The sequence below is a fragment of the Ictidomys tridecemlineatus genome, chromosome 2 (assembly GCF_052094955.1).
Source record: "Ictidomys tridecemlineatus isolate mIctTri1 chromosome 2, mIctTri1.hap1, whole genome shotgun sequence".
Taxonomy (NCBI): Eukaryota; Metazoa; Chordata; class Mammalia; order Rodentia; family Sciuridae; genus Ictidomys; species Ictidomys tridecemlineatus.
Window position 1 is genome coordinate 1,436,262 of NC_135478.1, and position 15,623 is coordinate 1,451,884.

The window sequence follows — 15,623 nt, forward strand, 5'->3', positions numbered from 1 at the left end:
CAGGGCACAGGTGCTCTTGCATGAGATGGCACACTGGTGAGCGGTGAGGTGCCAGAGGCTGCTGGGACGCAGGCTGCACACTGGCAGGCACGAGCCCCTGATGAGCTTAGGGTCAGAGAGTGCTCTTTGGAATGAGGCCTGCAGCAGCTCATCTAGTCGAGCGGGGGGGGGGGGGGGGGGGAGTGACAGAGAATGTGATCCATGCCCTCTTTCCCAGCTGCAGAAAAGAAAGTCAGATGTACACTCCCAAGTATGCGGACACACTTTTGTGTACACACACACACTCTCCCTGCTTGCTACTGCTGCTGTTTCTCTTTTTGTATTTCTGGGGATGGAACCCAGGGCCCCATGCATGCTAGGAAAGTGCTCTACTGCTGAGCCACATCCCCAGCCCTCTGTCTTGGGGTGGCCCCTGTGGTCTGCCTGTGGCATTACGTGTCTCATGCTACCTCGTGTTCCTAGTGGAAGGGCACCACCCAGCCCATGAAGCTGAACACACGACCGTCCAATGGGCTCCTGCGACACATCCTGCAGCAAGTCTACAACCACTCAGTGACCGACCCTGAGAAGCTCAACAACTATGAGCCCTTCTCCCCTGAGGTGTATGGGGAGACCTCCTTTGACCTGGTGGCCCAGATGATTGATGAGATCAAGATGACTGAGGACGATCTCTTTGTGGACTTGGGCAGTGGTGAGTTTTGGGTTGCATGACCTGAGAGGACTCGTTTATGTCCATGTCTTTGTGCATGTCCCTGCAGAAGAGTTTAATTGGGAGTAGGTGCTGGCTGAGTGTCCACAGCCCAGGGGAGAAGCTCCCAGGAACCACACCAGTTGCTTCCTGTCTAGGGTCTTCCATTGTGGCCTAGAGCTCAGTCTCTGACCCTTGGCTGGCTTTCTCCCCTGTCTGCCTGCACTTAACATGGCCTGTGGGACTGCTCCTTGGCCAGAGGCAAGGGGAACTCAGCCTTCAGAGTTGTGGCTGTGAGGGCCTCACTCCCACCAGGTTCAGGCAGAAGCTCAGATGCCCAGCCCTAGGAAGGCTTTGCTTCCTGCTGTGTCCTCCTCCGGCAGGAGGTGGAATGCAGAAAGGGGCCTGGCTTACCCCTCCCATACAAGAGGGTGGCGTTCCCTTCCAAAGTCCCACCTCTTAACACCTTACCATTTGGGATTAAGTTTGCACATGAATTTTGGAGAGGATGCCGTCTTTCAAACCTCAGCCTCTGCTGGAGGGTCTGTGCTTTGTGTCTGTCCTCTAGTACTGGGGATTGAACATCCGGGTGCTTGACCACTGGCCCACATCCCCACTTGTTTTTTTTTTTTTGTTGTTGTTGTTGTTGTTTGTTTGTTTGTTTTGGTACCAGGGATTGAACTCGGGTGCTTAATCACTGAGCCACATCCTCAGCCCTTTTGATTTTTTATTTTCAAACAGGGTCTTGGTTAAGTTGCTTAGGGCCTCGTTAAGTTGCTGAGGCTGGCTTTGAACTTTGGATCCTCCTGCCTCAACCTTCCGAGCTCTGGTGTGACGGCCCCCTCAGTGGGTCCATCTGGTGGAGTCCCAGGTGGCCATTCCTCTCACACAGGCTGCCTTGGCCTCTGACACAGGCATGTGCCACCATGTCCGGCTTTTCTTGTTTTGTTTGCTTTTTGTTTTATTAGGAGATGGGGTTTCACTGAGTTGCCCAGGCTGGCTTTAAACTTGCATCCTCGTGCCTCAGCCTCCTGGGATGACCAGTGTGGCCAGTAGCCTGGCTCTGTTAGATTGAGTCCTGCACTCTCAGGTCTGGCTCAGGCCACCTCTGCTGGCATGGCTCTCAGTTGCATGCTCATTATTACTTGGACGTGTCATGTGCGGCCTGGAAAGGCAAGCTGGAGTCCAGCACTGACCCCATGTGAGGAAAGATGGTTCTGAAAGCCCTGCTGCATCAATCCTTGACACTCAGGACCCCTGGATGTCTGCAGTCACAGTGTTGGCTTCTGCACAGGCCACTGGGTGTGCTGGCCCTGCAGAGACTCCTTGAAGTGACAGAGATTGGAGACTTCATCTCCATCGTGGGGGTGGTCCACAGGCATCCCTTAGTCAGGTCACGCTGGACTCCTGGAGGGCATTTCAGGCCTGCCAGGCTCCCCACTCTTGGTGACTGTGGGTAACGGCAGAGGAGCATCTTTCTAGGTAGTGCTGTGCCTTCTCTAGCTGTGCTGTGTCTGAGCAGTGACCCAGGCAGCGTCTTCAGAGAGAGGATTCTGCCTTTGGGGGCCACAGAGGACTGCCCTGGGCGAGTGGATGGAGCAGAGACTTCTGGTGGGAGCTCATTTGAGTTGTTCCAAGTGACTTCAGAGTTCACAGTGGTTTTGAGGAGTTCTGTGGCCTCGACTCTTTTTTTTTTTTTAATATTCATTTTTTAGTTCTCGGCAGATACAACATCTTCATTTTTATGTGGTGCTGAGCATCGATCCCAGCGTCCCGCGGCTCCCAGGCGAGCGTGCTACCGCTGGAGCCACATCCCCAGCCCATGGCCTCGACTCTTGATGTCAGTGGACATGATCATGTAGCTTGCGTCCCCGACTCTGGTGTGACCGCCCCCTCAGTAGGGTCCACCTGGTGGAGTCCCAGGTGGCATGCCTCTCCCACAGGCTGCCTTGGCCTCTGACACATCTTTCTCCACTTGAAGGTGTGGGGCAGGTTGTCCTTCAGGTTGCTGCAGCCACCAACTGCAAGCATCACTATGGAGTGGAGAAAGCAGACATCCCAGCTAAGTACGCAGAGGTGAGTGGGGCCCGCCGAGGTGAGTGGGGCCTGTGGAATCAGGGAACCCCAATGAGGGCAGACCTGCTGTGCCCTGTGCCCAGACCTGCTGCTCGAGGGCTTCCCCACCTGGCATCAGTCTTCGCAGGCCTGGGAATTTTAATTGAATCAGGGGTGTACCTGTGTTTACAACCCCAGCCCCTCCCTGCAGATTGCCACGTCCCTTAGGGAGAAGTTTTGGCAGGGCCTCTTGTGCCCTTAGTTCCATTCTCCTGGGATTGCACACCATGGGTATGTGGGAGGAGGTGACTGTTCCCCTCCTGGTAGAAGAATCGTGCTTAGCTCCTCACATCTGCATACCTGACTCTCACTGCCCACTCCCCTCCTTGGCCATTCCCCCTCTTAGCAGTGGAGGATTGGGGCTTTGCTAGAGCCAGCCCCTCATAGCCTCTGCCCAGGGTGGAGAGTCATTTGGGCTTGGCGAGTGGGTGTATCTGAGCCATCACTCTGGCTTGCAAAAATGTGTCTAGCACCCTGGGGTGCTTCTCAGCAAGACTGCAGGTGGAAACTGACATCCCAGACAGTGTGTTCCTGCTCTGGCAGGAGAGGCCGTGGGGTGTGAGGGTCCTGTGCCTTCCTGGCCTCCCTGGGTTTCTAAAGGGCTGTCTGATGTGTGTTCCTTCCAGACCATGGACCGAGAGTTCAGGAAGTGGATGAAATGGTATGGAAAAAAGCATGCAGAATACACAGTGAGTGCCATCGCTCCATGCCCGCGGCTACGACCCCTGCCCCCTGCAGCCCTCCCATCCTGTCCACTATAGGGCCCCCGCCACTCCCGCATAGTAACATGGGAACTTTGCCCTTACTGCCTCTCTGGCCTGGGCCCCCATCCTTCAGGCAGTGTGTGATCACCGTGAGCCCTAGCAGGAGGAGGACTTGCAGTTGGTGGGCCTCCTGGAAGTCCCTCTTGCGTCTTGTCCTTGAGGCCTGAGGGCTGCCTTGGGGCAGGCCCAGCTCTGCTGCCCTGGCTGTGTTAGCAAAAGGCACCTGGGGCGGGGTGGAGTTTTTCTCCACCTCCGCTGCATAGGTTGGTTGCTGTTGCAGGGTCCTTGTGGACGTGTCACATCCCATGTGCATGTGAGTGTGTGGGCCCCCCTGGCCAGTGGCCAGCTGATGGGACACTCATTTTTAATCTTAAGCTCTTGCTTTTTAAGTCTTTTCTTTCAGTTCTGGGGATGACCCCAGGGCTCACGTCTGTTAGAGGCAAGTGCTCTGCCCTGAGCTGCACCGTGCCTATGGCCTGCTACTGGCGATGGTCAGGAAAGTCCAGCTGGCCTTAGCTTCTCTTTGCTGAGGTTTTGCCCCTGTGGTGACAGCAGTGACATCTGCAGTCCTTTCCTCCAGTGGCTGTGGGGTTTTGGCATTGAGTAGCTACACCCGCTTCTAGTACTGAGTTAGGAAGGCCTTCCTCTGCTTCTGTCCTGTTCTTCCCAGACCAAGACTTCAACCCTGTGCAGGGGATACAGCTTGCCTTCTTTTCTTGGTGACAACCTTTTCTACATCCCGACACCTCCCCCCCGCCCCCTCACTGAGAGGTGAGGGTGGAACCTGTGCTCCTCTTGCCTTCGCACGTCCGAGGGGCTCTGGGTTTCCCCGGGATGGGGAGGCAGCAAGCTGCTCAGCTTCCATTTCCAGGACACCTGTTCCCATCCAGGGCTCTGTCTCCTGGAAAGTTCCCAGCTGAAGTCCCAGCTAGGTCCCCAGGTTCTCAAGATCCCCGACCAATCGAGGTGCACAGGGTTGACTCAACAGTGTGCTCCACGTTTCTGCTGAGAGTTCAAGCACACGGCTCCAAAGTTCTCATGGCCGTGTTTCCCAGAAGGAGCCCCAGTCAGTCTCCTGGTGGCCTCCTGTGCTTTCACCACCAGAGGAAGAGAGGGAGGGACGAGGGGTCAGGTTCTGGTCGTCCCTGAGGCCTGCCAGGCCTTGGGTCAGCTTGTGTGTGAAGTCATGGTGTCGCACCTGTCCCATTTCCACTGTCTGCATCTCCTGGGGCCTCGTGGGCCTCACTGTCCATGCTGGTGGCTCCTGACTTATGGCTAGGAACAGAATTTGGGGGAAAGAACTCCTTCCCTCCTGGCCTGGGTGATACCATAAACACCAGAGCAGAGACAGCAGGCCTCCTGCCGGCCTCAGCCCCCAGCTCCACGTGCCCTCGTGTGGGTAGCATCCTGTTTTGCAGGCAGACCTCTGGGAGGTGTAGCTGGAGGATGCCCCTGGCTGTTTGAATGCCAGTTTTGGCGGGAACTTGTGTCCTGATTTTTGAAAAAGCCTCTGAGTAGCTCTTTGTGGCTCTGACACAGCGCCCTGGTTGGCAAGCCTGAGTCCCATCTTCCGTTACTCAACAAGGGAAGAGGAATAAAGCCAGGAGGAGCCCAAAAATAGCCCAGTGTGCGTTCCCAGACTCAGAACCTCCTCGTGGCTCGGCACCCTCCCCAGCTCCTTGAGAGGCTGGGCTCACAGACTGCCCTGCGGCTCTGCGCCTGCTGCTCTGTTCCTTCCTGCGGCTGCAGCCGAGTCCCGCTCCCTGGAGGCTGTGACTGCTCTTGCTGCCTCAGCTTCTACCATGAGCCCCATCTGTCCTCCAGAGCCCTGGAGCCAGCTTTGGGGCAGAGACACCAGGCCAGTCTCCTTGTCGTGGGCGCTTTGTGGTGGCCTGGTGCTCAGCAGATGTCGTGTGTTCAGAAGGCAGACCCACCCGCACACTCTGTGGCTGTGGCTCCGCCTCTGCCCCGTGTGGTGGCTGTCCTTCTGGGGGATGCGCTGGGGCTGGGACAGCTGTCCCCGAGGTGGGCTGGCTGCCGCAATGTGGCCCGTGGAGGCCCCGCAGCAGCAGCCGCGCCCTCAGCTCTCTGCAGGCGCTGGCATCTCTTACCCTTATTTGCTCTGGGCCCAGGCCCCCCTGGCCCCCCTGTGTGCCAGATGCTGTCGGAGGCGGGCTCTGGTGGTAGTCTGGGGTGTGTCCATGCTGGCTGGTTGGTTGCTCGCATGTAGGCAGAGGAGCTAAGCCCACGGTCGACTCATGGACATGCTTTTTTTTTTTTTTTTTTTTTTGCTTTAGTTGTAGATGGACACAACACCTTTATTTTATTTGTGTATTTTTATGTGGTGCTGGGGATTGAACTCAGTGCCTCATGCATGCTAGGCAAGTGCTGTGCCCACTGAGCCACAACCCCGGCCCCCGGACATGCCCTTTTGACAGGGGCCCTCACCCACCAAGATGGTGGTTCCAGCCCTCCCTCGGTTTTCGTGTGGCCTGCCTGAATCTCCTGTGAGTGGAGACTTCACAGGGCTGGGTCTGTCCTACAGATGAAGAGGTACTGGCCCCGCTGCCTATCAGATGGTGGTCTCCATGCTCAGGGCGGGGTGCAGTGGCCACAGGCTGCATGAGGCACAGTCCTGCGTGAGGCACACTCCCCCTTGCTGGCTCCACACCCGCCACCTAGTTTTCCCTTTGGCCTTTGCTGCATCAGCAGGACTCTGAAACACCCAGCAGCTTTAGTTCCCACCTTAGGGCCTGCAGCCTGGGAAACCGTCCCACTGCTCTCCATCAAGAGTGCTTGGCCCCAGCAGCACCCAGGCAAGGAAGGCTGAGAGTGGGCTGGGTGCAGGAGCAAGCCTGCCCCCAGGAGTGCCGCCCTGTGGGAGGGTAGGAGTGACATCGGGTGGTGCTCGTGGGTGCTGGGCAGTGGCTTGGCGGTGGTCTGCCATGGATGGGGAGCTGTGAAGGAGAAAGTCCACCCCAGAGGGCTGAAGGTGTTGTCTTGGAATCCAAGGCTCCCCAGATTGGGTGACCCTCTGGGAGGACCCTAGGACGCGGCACGTGACTATCCTGACTGCTGTGGCTTTCACATTGACGGGAACGAACAAGGGCAGTGTGGGCAGAGGCCGGGGAGTTCAGGTAGGGCTTCCGGAATCCTCTCAGTGAGTCATGTAGGACATGCGTCACTCCCGGCAGCAAGCCGATGTGTGGAATATTGTCATCTAGGGCACAGACCTATTCCCTAGGGTTTTGGGGGTAAGGTCACTTGGTGCTTCTACCTGTGACATGCTGACTTCAAAGAGAGGCAGGCATGAATTACGTGCCCAGGCCTGACGTCTGAAGGGCCAGGGCTGGGTATGGAGCTGGGAAGACGGAGATGATAGGGTTGGCTGGAGCCAGTGCAGTGCCCTGCCCCTGGAGAGGCTCAGAGTGGCGCTCCTGCTCCCATCTACCACGGTCACATCTCTTCCTGTCTCTGTGCTCATGTGCAGCTGCTCTGGCTTGGGTGTGACCTTGTCACATCAGATAGCAGTGTCTTGCTCTCCTGAGAGATGCTCTGGACGGGACATGGGGCTGTGGGCGCTGTGTGAGCAACATTGTCCTAAGTCACCTCACAGATGTGGGGAGTTTGATGGGCGCTTCTGCTGTGACTCATTAGCTGTCCCCACCCCTTCCCCAGCTCGAGCACCCAGGAATGTCATGTCTTGTCTCCAGACCCTCCTGTCCTAGATGTTCCCTATCACTGGAGTCACACACCGTGTGGTCTTTGTGTCTGGTTCCCACTGAGCACGAGGTCCTCAAGGGCCACCCCCATGCAGGTGTGCATGGACGCCCATGTGGAATATGGCCCACGTTCCTGTCTCTGGGGCTCCCGCCTCGCAGTGGGAATGGCTGCTGCTGGAGAGCACAGCGCCTCGCGTCTTGGCTTTCCAGATGTGATGGCCCTGGGCGATTGGTCATAAGACCTGGCCTTAGGAAGCCAGAAAGGAGCATTAGCCTCCCAACAAGAACCGCCGTGCAGCTTGGGTTGTGGGGACACTGGTGCCGGGTCAGACGTGTAGTGAGCGGGCAGAGGTCCCTCAGAGGGGCCGGCTTCCCCTGCTGTGTGTGCGTGTCGTGGGCACTATGGGGACAGGAAGGGTACCCTGGGCTTCCCAGCCCTGCGGAGCTGCCTCAGGGAGGCCCTAGTAGGACTGACACAGAGCCTGCCCAGGGCTGCACCTGGAGGGCCCAGCCACAGCTCAGGCGGCAGCAGGCGCATCCTGGGTCCACGGGCCCTGTGGGTGGGCTCCAGCGAGAGCATGGACATAGCATCACGGCTATCAAGTACATTCCTTGGTGTGGCTGTCACCACTTCCCATCCAAGCTGGTCTGCCCCCTTCCAGGTCCTGAGTGGTCATGGGCTCTGCCCTGCTCCGGCATCCTGGCTGGGCTCAGCTCACCTTGCTGTCGGCCCACTGTAGCACAGGTGGCGGCTGGCGGGCCTCGGCCTCTCTTGTGTCCTCCCCCGGCGGCTACTTCTCTCAGGTGTTCCTCAGCAGCTGGGCAGGGACAGGACTGTGGGACAGCACGAGACCCATGCGGGGAGTAAACGGTCTCTTTTCTTTCTCAGCTGGAACGAGGCGATTTCCTCTCAGAAGAGTGGAGAGAGCGGATCGCCAACACAAGGTACGGCTAGTGCGGGCACGTGGTACCCACGGGCATGGGGCATCCCATCGCCCTTGAGGACCCGGGCGGGCAGCCCCTTTCTTATGCTGGCCATCTGGGTCTGGGTCACTGTCCACCTCGTCGTGTCTGAGGAGTGACAGGGCGGCCACTCGTAGAGAGTGCGGAGTGTGCTTCTCTGTGGCCCCAGCCCAGCTGCCATCTCTATCTCACAGCCTGTCAGGCTTGACTGTGGCTCCTGGACTGTCCATGCTCAGTGCCTGCAGGGCCAGTGGGCATGAGACCCAGCCCTGTCTAGGTCTCCAGATGCCTTCATCGTGGGCATATGCCATCCAGCTTTGCATTCTGTGTGCTGGTGACAGAGTGTCCACTTTTTGTGGCCATCTTTTGCATTCATCCCTGCCAGGCCTTCATGGCTCTCCACCTTGATCACAGCTGTCCTGCTTCCCCCTGTCCAGTCCTCAGGGATGTCTGACCTGGTGTGATCGCTAGTGGACGTTTCCAGACACTCTGGTTTTAAGACTGCCAGGGTTCAGTGGGGCCCCTGGCCAGGAACACGAGAGCGCCCTGTTCTGGCCCCGTGCTGCTGCTCTGCTCTGGTGGTGCCCCGGGGGGCAGGTGGGGTGCGGGCAGCGCCTGGTGGTGGCTGGAGGCAGGTCGTTGCCACGCTGGGACTGTGTGCCTGGAGTGGAGCTGTGGCTGACTCAACTGGAACATTGTTTTGCAGTGTTATATTTGTGAATAACTTTGCCTTTGGTCCTGAGGTGGATCACCAGCTGAAGGAGCGGTTTGCAAACATGAAGGAAGGTAATGCACCCCTCCACCAGGCCCTCGCAGTACAGGGCTCCGCACAGACAGCCCCTGCTGAGGGCTGAGGTCGCCGTGTGTGGAAATCTTGGCCTGGGTTGTCTCTTTGGAACAAGTGAATCCACTGCTGTGGGCTCGAATCCTTGTGCCCAAGGTGCGTCTGCCTAGGGCCCTGCCTCAGATTCCATTGCCCTCCAGTGTGGCAGGCAGGCAGATTGGGAGTGTCCCTTGACAAACTTTGACGTGTCCCCGGCCCACAGTGGCAGGCGGCGTCAGAAGCCGTGGACTCTGCCTGGCAGGGCCACGGTGGCTCTTGCTAGTGTAGCTAAGGGCAGAGCTGCTGCTGCTGCCGCTCTTTTATTTTTGGTGGTGCTGGGGACTGAACCCAGGCCTGTGCACAGGGCATGCGCCTACAGCTGAGCTATGTCCCTAGCTCCTGAGAGAGCTGCTGCTTGTCCTCCTGCCTGCATCTTCCTGGGGATCTCATGGGGCCAAGCCCAGGAGGTATGGGGCAGCGCTGCCCCTTGCCCGCTGCTCGCCAAGCTGCCGCTGTTCCCCCTCCTCTGCTGCTGCTCTGAGTTCCCAGGTGTCCTGGGCGCTGGGAGCCGGCTTCCTGTCGCTTGTTCTCGGGAGGCCCCAGGCCAGGAGAGACTGTGGGGAGGCTCTCCTCCAGAGTTGTCATCCCGCTGTGAGGCAGACTGAGTGGACAGGCTAGCCCAGCATCAACCAGGCGGCCCCAGTTGTGGGAAGGGACTGGGCCTGGGCCTGTGTGTGCAGGGCTGTGAGTGCAGCCCTGTGTGGAGCACTGTCCTGAGTTACTGTAGAGTCAGGGGTGGCCAGTGCCACACTGCATCCCTGAGCGGCCCTCAAGTCCCTCCTGAGGACTGGGGTCACTGGTGTCAAGTGCTGCCTGCACCCTCAGAAGGAAGAGACTCCTGTTGGACTCCACAGCTGCCTTTCTGTCTGCACTCACCTCTGGGCACTGCCTGGTGGCTGCTGGGGTCACTTGCTCTCTGACATTCTCACCTGTGTTCTTTTCTGTGGCCCTAGGGGTGGCTCCTGGGGCTTTGGCATGCAAGACGGGGCTCCCCCATACTCTGGGCACATTCAGGCCCACCCCGTCTCCTAACCTTGCCTGTGTCAGTTTTGAACTGTAGTCTTGTGGGGCATCCCACGCCTTGCACTTGCTCCTTCCTGTTTGTTGACCTGTCCCTTGCAGCCAGCTGTGCTGGGTGCCGGCCCTTCGTGGTAACAGGTGCCCTCAGAAGGCGCTCACTTGCCTCGGCGGATCCCTTTGGATCTGGGGTCACGCAGGACATTTATGAGGGGTGGTCACTGGCGATGCTTGCTGCCCGCGTGCTTGTGGGGTGTGTGGGGCACGGCTTCCTGCTTCTGTTCATGGCCTGGGTGCACAGTGGGGAGCAGGCTGTCGTAATGATGTTCTCTGCAGCTCAGACGATTCCCCGCGTGCCACTGAGCTCCATGGCCTTCTGACAGGACCCTGCTCATCAGGGTCTGACTCCTTTCTGGCACAGCAGGACCTGGCCAGGCCTGTGGCAGCCCAGTCCAGCCTAGCCCAGCCCTCCTGCTGGGGGTCGGACTTAAAAAGCAAAGGCAGGGTAGGTTGTGGGGGCTGGATGCTGGTGTCCTGCGAGTGTGTGTGCACACAGATGTGCCCAACTGGACGATGTTTGAATTTTCTGATTTAAATTTCACGCTTTCATCTTTGATTTTATTTGGCTTTTATTATAATAAAAGGTTTGGGCTGGGTGTGGTGGCTGGACCTGCCATCCCAGGGACTCTGGAGGCCAAGGCAGGAGGATTGGAAGTTCAAGGCCAGTCTCAGCAACTTAAAGAGAACCTGTCTGGAGATGAAATTTCTTAATAAATAAATAAATAAATAAATGGCCAGGGTTGTGGCTCAGTGTTGGAGTGCTTGCCTATCATGCGTGAGGCATGGGGTTTGGTCCCCGGCACCACATAAAAATAAAAAGTAAAATAAAGGCGTTGTGTTCACCTACAACTAAAAACATAGTGAAAGAAAAAAAAGGGGGGCTTAGTGCAGCTCAGGGGGCTGGCTCCGCCCCATGACTGCGCACGCACACACAGCTTGGCTCCCAGGGCAGCGGCATGTCTACGACCTGGTTTTTTATGTGAAGGGTTGTTTCGTAATGGCGACAAGTATTGATATTTACATCAGCAATGAATTTAGTGAAATTGAGGGTTCCCTGTGGCTCTTGTGGCCCTTGGACTTTGTCACCTCTCTGGGCACAGTCAGATCGCTGTCTGTGTGGCTGTTGCTTTCATCTCCCCAGGCTTCACTCTAGTGTGTGGCCACGCATCCCAGCCCTGCCCAGGGCCTCCCCATCCCCGGGCCCTGTGCTGGCCCTTCGCACACACTTGTGTCCCCTTTCCTCAGTTGGCCGTGCGCCCCAGGAGAGGTCCGCCAGGCACTGCTGTTCCCAGCCTGGCTTCCTCCTCCATGGGTGGCAGTCCCAGGTCCCCAGGCACTCTGTGTGGACCCTGCAGTCGGTGGTGGGCGTGCCGTCTGGTGCGCCTCCACCTGGGGCAGCAGGTTCAGGGACCCACTGGGGCTGCGTAAGGAAGGGCTGCCCAGTGTGTTTGAAGGAGGACTCTCTGGGACAGGTTCACCGGGCAGCGGAGGCCTCTGAGTGGTGGGCAGGACTTGAGTCCTGTTGCTTGTCTCCTTGGTGGCCTGCTCTGAGCTGCAGTTTGGGTCATGTGTATGCATCTGTTTTCCCACGAGTGGAACCCGTCTCCTTTGTGTTTCAGGTGGCAGAATCGTGTCCTCGAAACCCTTTGCACCTCTGAACTTCAGAATCAACAGTAGAAACTTGAGTGGTAAGAGCCCTGGAGTTGCTGGGAGACTGAGCAGGGCAGAGTGAGCACAGACGTGCGTTGGCCAGTCTCCCCTGGTCTGCGCACACGGGGCAGCTCCTCCTCTGGCTGGCAGGTCACTGCAGGCTGCCAAGCAGTGTCCTGATTTCCCTCTGCCTCATGATGACCACGTTCGTCTGATGTGGTCGTGTCCCCTGGGAGCAGAATCACCCAGATGAGACCGTGGCTTTGAGGAGGGGGTGAAGGATCAGGGCCCGTGGACAGGAAAGGCTTTGGCATGGAGGCCTAGGTTGCCTCCCACCGGCTGCCCATGCAGGGGAACTGTGGGCGCCTCCCTTGTCCTCTGGGCAGCGCTCTCCTCTCTTCTCAGGGTGCATGTTCAGAGGTGCTGGCTGTTCTCACAGCTGTGATCTGAGCTGTTTCCAGATCCTTCTGCAGGCTCCTTGTGACCCATGCGGTCGAGCCCCTTGCCTTTATCCTGACAAGCTCCCCTAGGCCACAGAGCTCTGGCTCAGGTGCTGCTCCTCCGCCTGCTCTGGCAGCCAGGCCAGGCCTGGGAATTGCTGGCCAGCCTGGACTTGGGGGGACCCAGGGGTGGCCCTGCACAGGGTGGAGGCAGTCGACCGTGGCACAGGGCGCTGCTGGCCCTTCTCAGCTGCGGGGCTTTGGCGGCGGGTGGCCGGGCCCGGGGCCGTGCGCTCTGTGACCTGAGCTCTTCTGCTGGTCTGCAGACATTGGCACCATCATGCGCGTGGTTGAGCTGTCACCCTTGAAGGGCTCGGTGTCGTGGACGGGGAAGCCAGTCTCCTACTACCTGCACACCATCGACCGCACCATAGTGAGTTCTCGCGCTCTGCTCCCCTGTGCTCGAGGCTTCCCGACCTGGCCCTGTGCAGCCACCTCTGCCTTCTCCCAGAGCCGTCCACCCGTGGAGCCCTGTGTGGGCTGAGCAGGAAGGGCCGCGAGTGGCTCACAGTCAGGGCTGTTTGTGGGTCTCAGGTTTGAACAGCCCAGGGACGGGATCGGCCCACCTGGCTTCCTCACCCAGTGTCCCGGGAGGCTGGTCCTGTGCCTCTGCCACCCGCTTCCCAGTCTCTCTGCGGGAGACGGGACTCTGGGGCCTGAGGGTTAAGACTGTTGTTGTCGTGAGTGGCAGGGACAACAGCTTGCTGTTGATGCCAGCTTTGTGCTGAGTACCTGTCACCTGGCTGTCCAGTGTGCCTGAGGTTCTCTGGGTGTTGCTTTTGTCCTGGAAATTTGGGACTCACTTGTATTAAGTGTTTTTTTTCCTCTTCCTTTTAGCTTGAAAACTATTTTTCTAGTCTGAAAAATCCAAAACTCAGGGTAAGTTGGTGTTTCTTTCTCCTTGACTTAGCCGTGTGGGTGTGGTGCTCTGTGTTCAGCGGCCAGGTTCTGAGGGACCAGGTGCCTGAGGGCCAAGGTCTCTGCATCCCTTGCTGCCCTCTGCCTATGCGTCTGCCTCACTGCCAGCAGACCGGGCCAGCCGGCGGGGCAGGTACGGGGGGCGCTGGGGTGTGAGCGTGCTGAGGCGGGGGCTTCTGTGCAGCCTACTGGCTCGTTGTGCTACCCTGTGTCCCTCCCTGACCAGAGGTGGGTAGCCCGCCTGTTGTGGTCTGCCTGCCTGTTTGCTCTCATGCCTGTGCTGCTTGGACAGTGGGCTTAGTAGTGCTTCTGCAGCTTCAGCTGCCTGGTTACTGGACACTCAAGCTGGGAGCATGAACCTCCACTCTGTACTTCTGGAGAGTCAGAGGAGTCCTTGTCCTTAAATGGACTGGGTTGGGCCCAGTATGTAGGGGCCCTCTGGGCAGTGTTTTTCCAGGGATGTGGGTCTTCAGGAGAGTGCAGCTGTCCTGGCTGGCTGACATGGTTTTCTCATGACTGCAGAGTGCCAGTGCCTCTTGGTCAAGGGGGCAAATGCCTGGGCATCTAGTGGCCTGCAGGTGGACCTCTGGGTTTCCCCTTCAGGGGCAGGGCTGGGACCTTGCACTTGGATCTTGCTCTTGGTCGCCTCGTGTTTGAGGTGTTTGGTTTCTTCTCACGGGCGTTGGCGGAGGACACCGGCTGCCTCTGTGCCAGCCTGGGTCTCGTGCCGCGCTGCCCCCACGCTCTCACCTGTGCCACGGGCAAAGGAGCGACAAGCAGAGCTGAGTGCCAGTGCCTTTTGGACACATGTCCCACGCTTTCTTCCCAGGAGGAGCAAGAGGCAGCTCGGCGTCGGCAGCAGCGAGAGAGCAAGAGCAACGCGACCACCCCCACCAAGGTCCCCGAGAGCAAGGCGGCCGCACCCGCCAAGGTCCCCGAGAGCAAGGCGGCTGGGCCCGCTGAGGCCCCCAGGGTAAGGCGCCCTCTCACAGGGCCCCCAGGGAAGGCCCGTAGGACTCAGCCCCTGCCTCGGCCACGGAGGCAGTGCCTGCCATCCATGGCGGGGCTACTGAGAGCAGCTGCCCTGCGCCTCGCCCCCAGCCCCTGGCACCGTCATGGTAGTCAGCCGGACCCTTTGTTCCTGCCTTTGCCGGTTAGGATTCTGGTGCTGAGGAGGAAAAAGCGGGGGTAACCACTGTCAAAAAGCCATCTCCCTCCAAAGCCCGGAAGAAGAAATTGAACAAGAAAGGGCGGAAGATGGCTGGCCGAAAGCGTGGGCGTCCCAAGAAAATGAACACTGCAAATCCCGAGCGCAAGCCCAAGAAGAACCAATCTGCACTGGATCTCCTGCACAGCCAGACCGTGTCCCGGACAGGGACAGCATCCTCCTCGCCCCAGGGTGAGCAGCCTAACCCTGCCCAGGGCACCTCCTGGAGCCAGTGTCCAGGTGCCCTGGGGAATGAATGCCTGCCTCCTGCCCACCCTGCTGAGGGCACTGGGAGGAGCAGGGGTGGTCGTGACTACAGCGGGTGCGTACCAGTCAGCACTCTACTGCCCTGAACGAAGCCATGTAGCACGTGGGTGCTTTTTCAGCCCATTCTTGCTGGTGGTTAGCGTCTGCCTAGCACATGTGAGGCCAAAACGACTAAGGCAAAAGTGGTGGTGTTCAGGCCAGGAGTGGGCCACCAGCCACATGGCTGCTGCGGGTGGTGGTCCGTGTTGCCGAGATGTGCTGTTGGGTGCGTCCTCTGGCTTCCAGGAAACGTAGGGAGCCTCGGTTCTGTAGACCTGGAGAGCTACCCCGGATAGTCAGGGCAGGAGGGCGGGCGTTCAGTGGCTGACACCTGGATGCGGCTTTCTCCTGCAGATGCCTGCCGGTCACCTCATAGCCCGTTCTACCAGCTACCTCCCAGTGTGCAGCGGCACTCCCCCAACCCACTGCTGGTGGCGCCCACCCCACCTGCGCTACAGAAGCTGCTAGGTGAGCTGGCCGGGGCCCCAGGAGGCCTGGCTGGGGCAGCTGCCCTGGCCTGCAGTGTTTTCAGGACAGGTCGAGGGTTCTGTGGGTCATGGCTCCCGTGCGGCTTGGGGTTGGGTGTTCAGCACCAGTGTTCCCAGAGCCCCCTGCTGGACCTCCTGGATGGATCAGCAGAGGCTCAGGGTGGGCCTGTATGAGTGAGGCTGACGCACCTCAGGAGATATTGATGGCTGTCCTGACTGGGGTACCAGACCAGGGTGCTGGTCAGCACCCTGTAGCGTCAGGACACCCACCCTGGAGACCGAGTCACTGCACAGGGAGGAGTCCCAGCACAGCTGTCAGGTGGGCTCTGTGCCCGGAGGGTC

General features: G+C 58.9%; 1 protein-coding gene across 10 annotated transcripts in view; it reads left to right on the forward strand.

Annotated features, from left to right (window-relative positions):
- The window catches only part of Dot1l (DOT1 like histone lysine methyltransferase), a 56,678-nt gene that overhangs the window by 23,216 nt on the left and 17,839 nt on the right, over positions 1–15,623 (forward strand). For 6 of the 10 annotated variants that reach the window (XM_078033250.1, XM_078033245.1, XM_078033247.1 and 3 more), the window contains exons 5-15: positions 463–691; positions 2,670–2,764; positions 3,430–3,492; positions 8,179–8,234; positions 8,959–9,038; positions 11,832–11,900; positions 12,629–12,735; positions 13,200–13,241; positions 14,110–14,253; positions 14,439–14,679; positions 15,148–15,261. In XM_078033250.1, coding sequence (XP_077889376.1) covers positions 463–691; positions 2,670–2,764; positions 3,430–3,492; positions 8,179–8,234; positions 8,959–9,038; positions 11,832–11,900; positions 12,629–12,735; positions 13,200–13,241; positions 14,110–14,253; positions 14,439–14,679; positions 15,148–15,261 — 1,240 coding nt within the window. Of the gene's footprint in view, positions 1–462; positions 692–2,668; positions 2,765–3,429; positions 3,493–8,178; positions 8,235–8,958; positions 9,039–11,831; positions 11,901–12,628; positions 12,736–13,199; positions 13,242–14,109; positions 14,254–14,438; positions 14,680–15,147; positions 15,262–15,623 lie in introns of those variants that run through there. The other 4 variants (XM_078033269.1, XM_078033251.1, XM_078033265.1 and 1 more) reach the window with 4 other exon arrangements.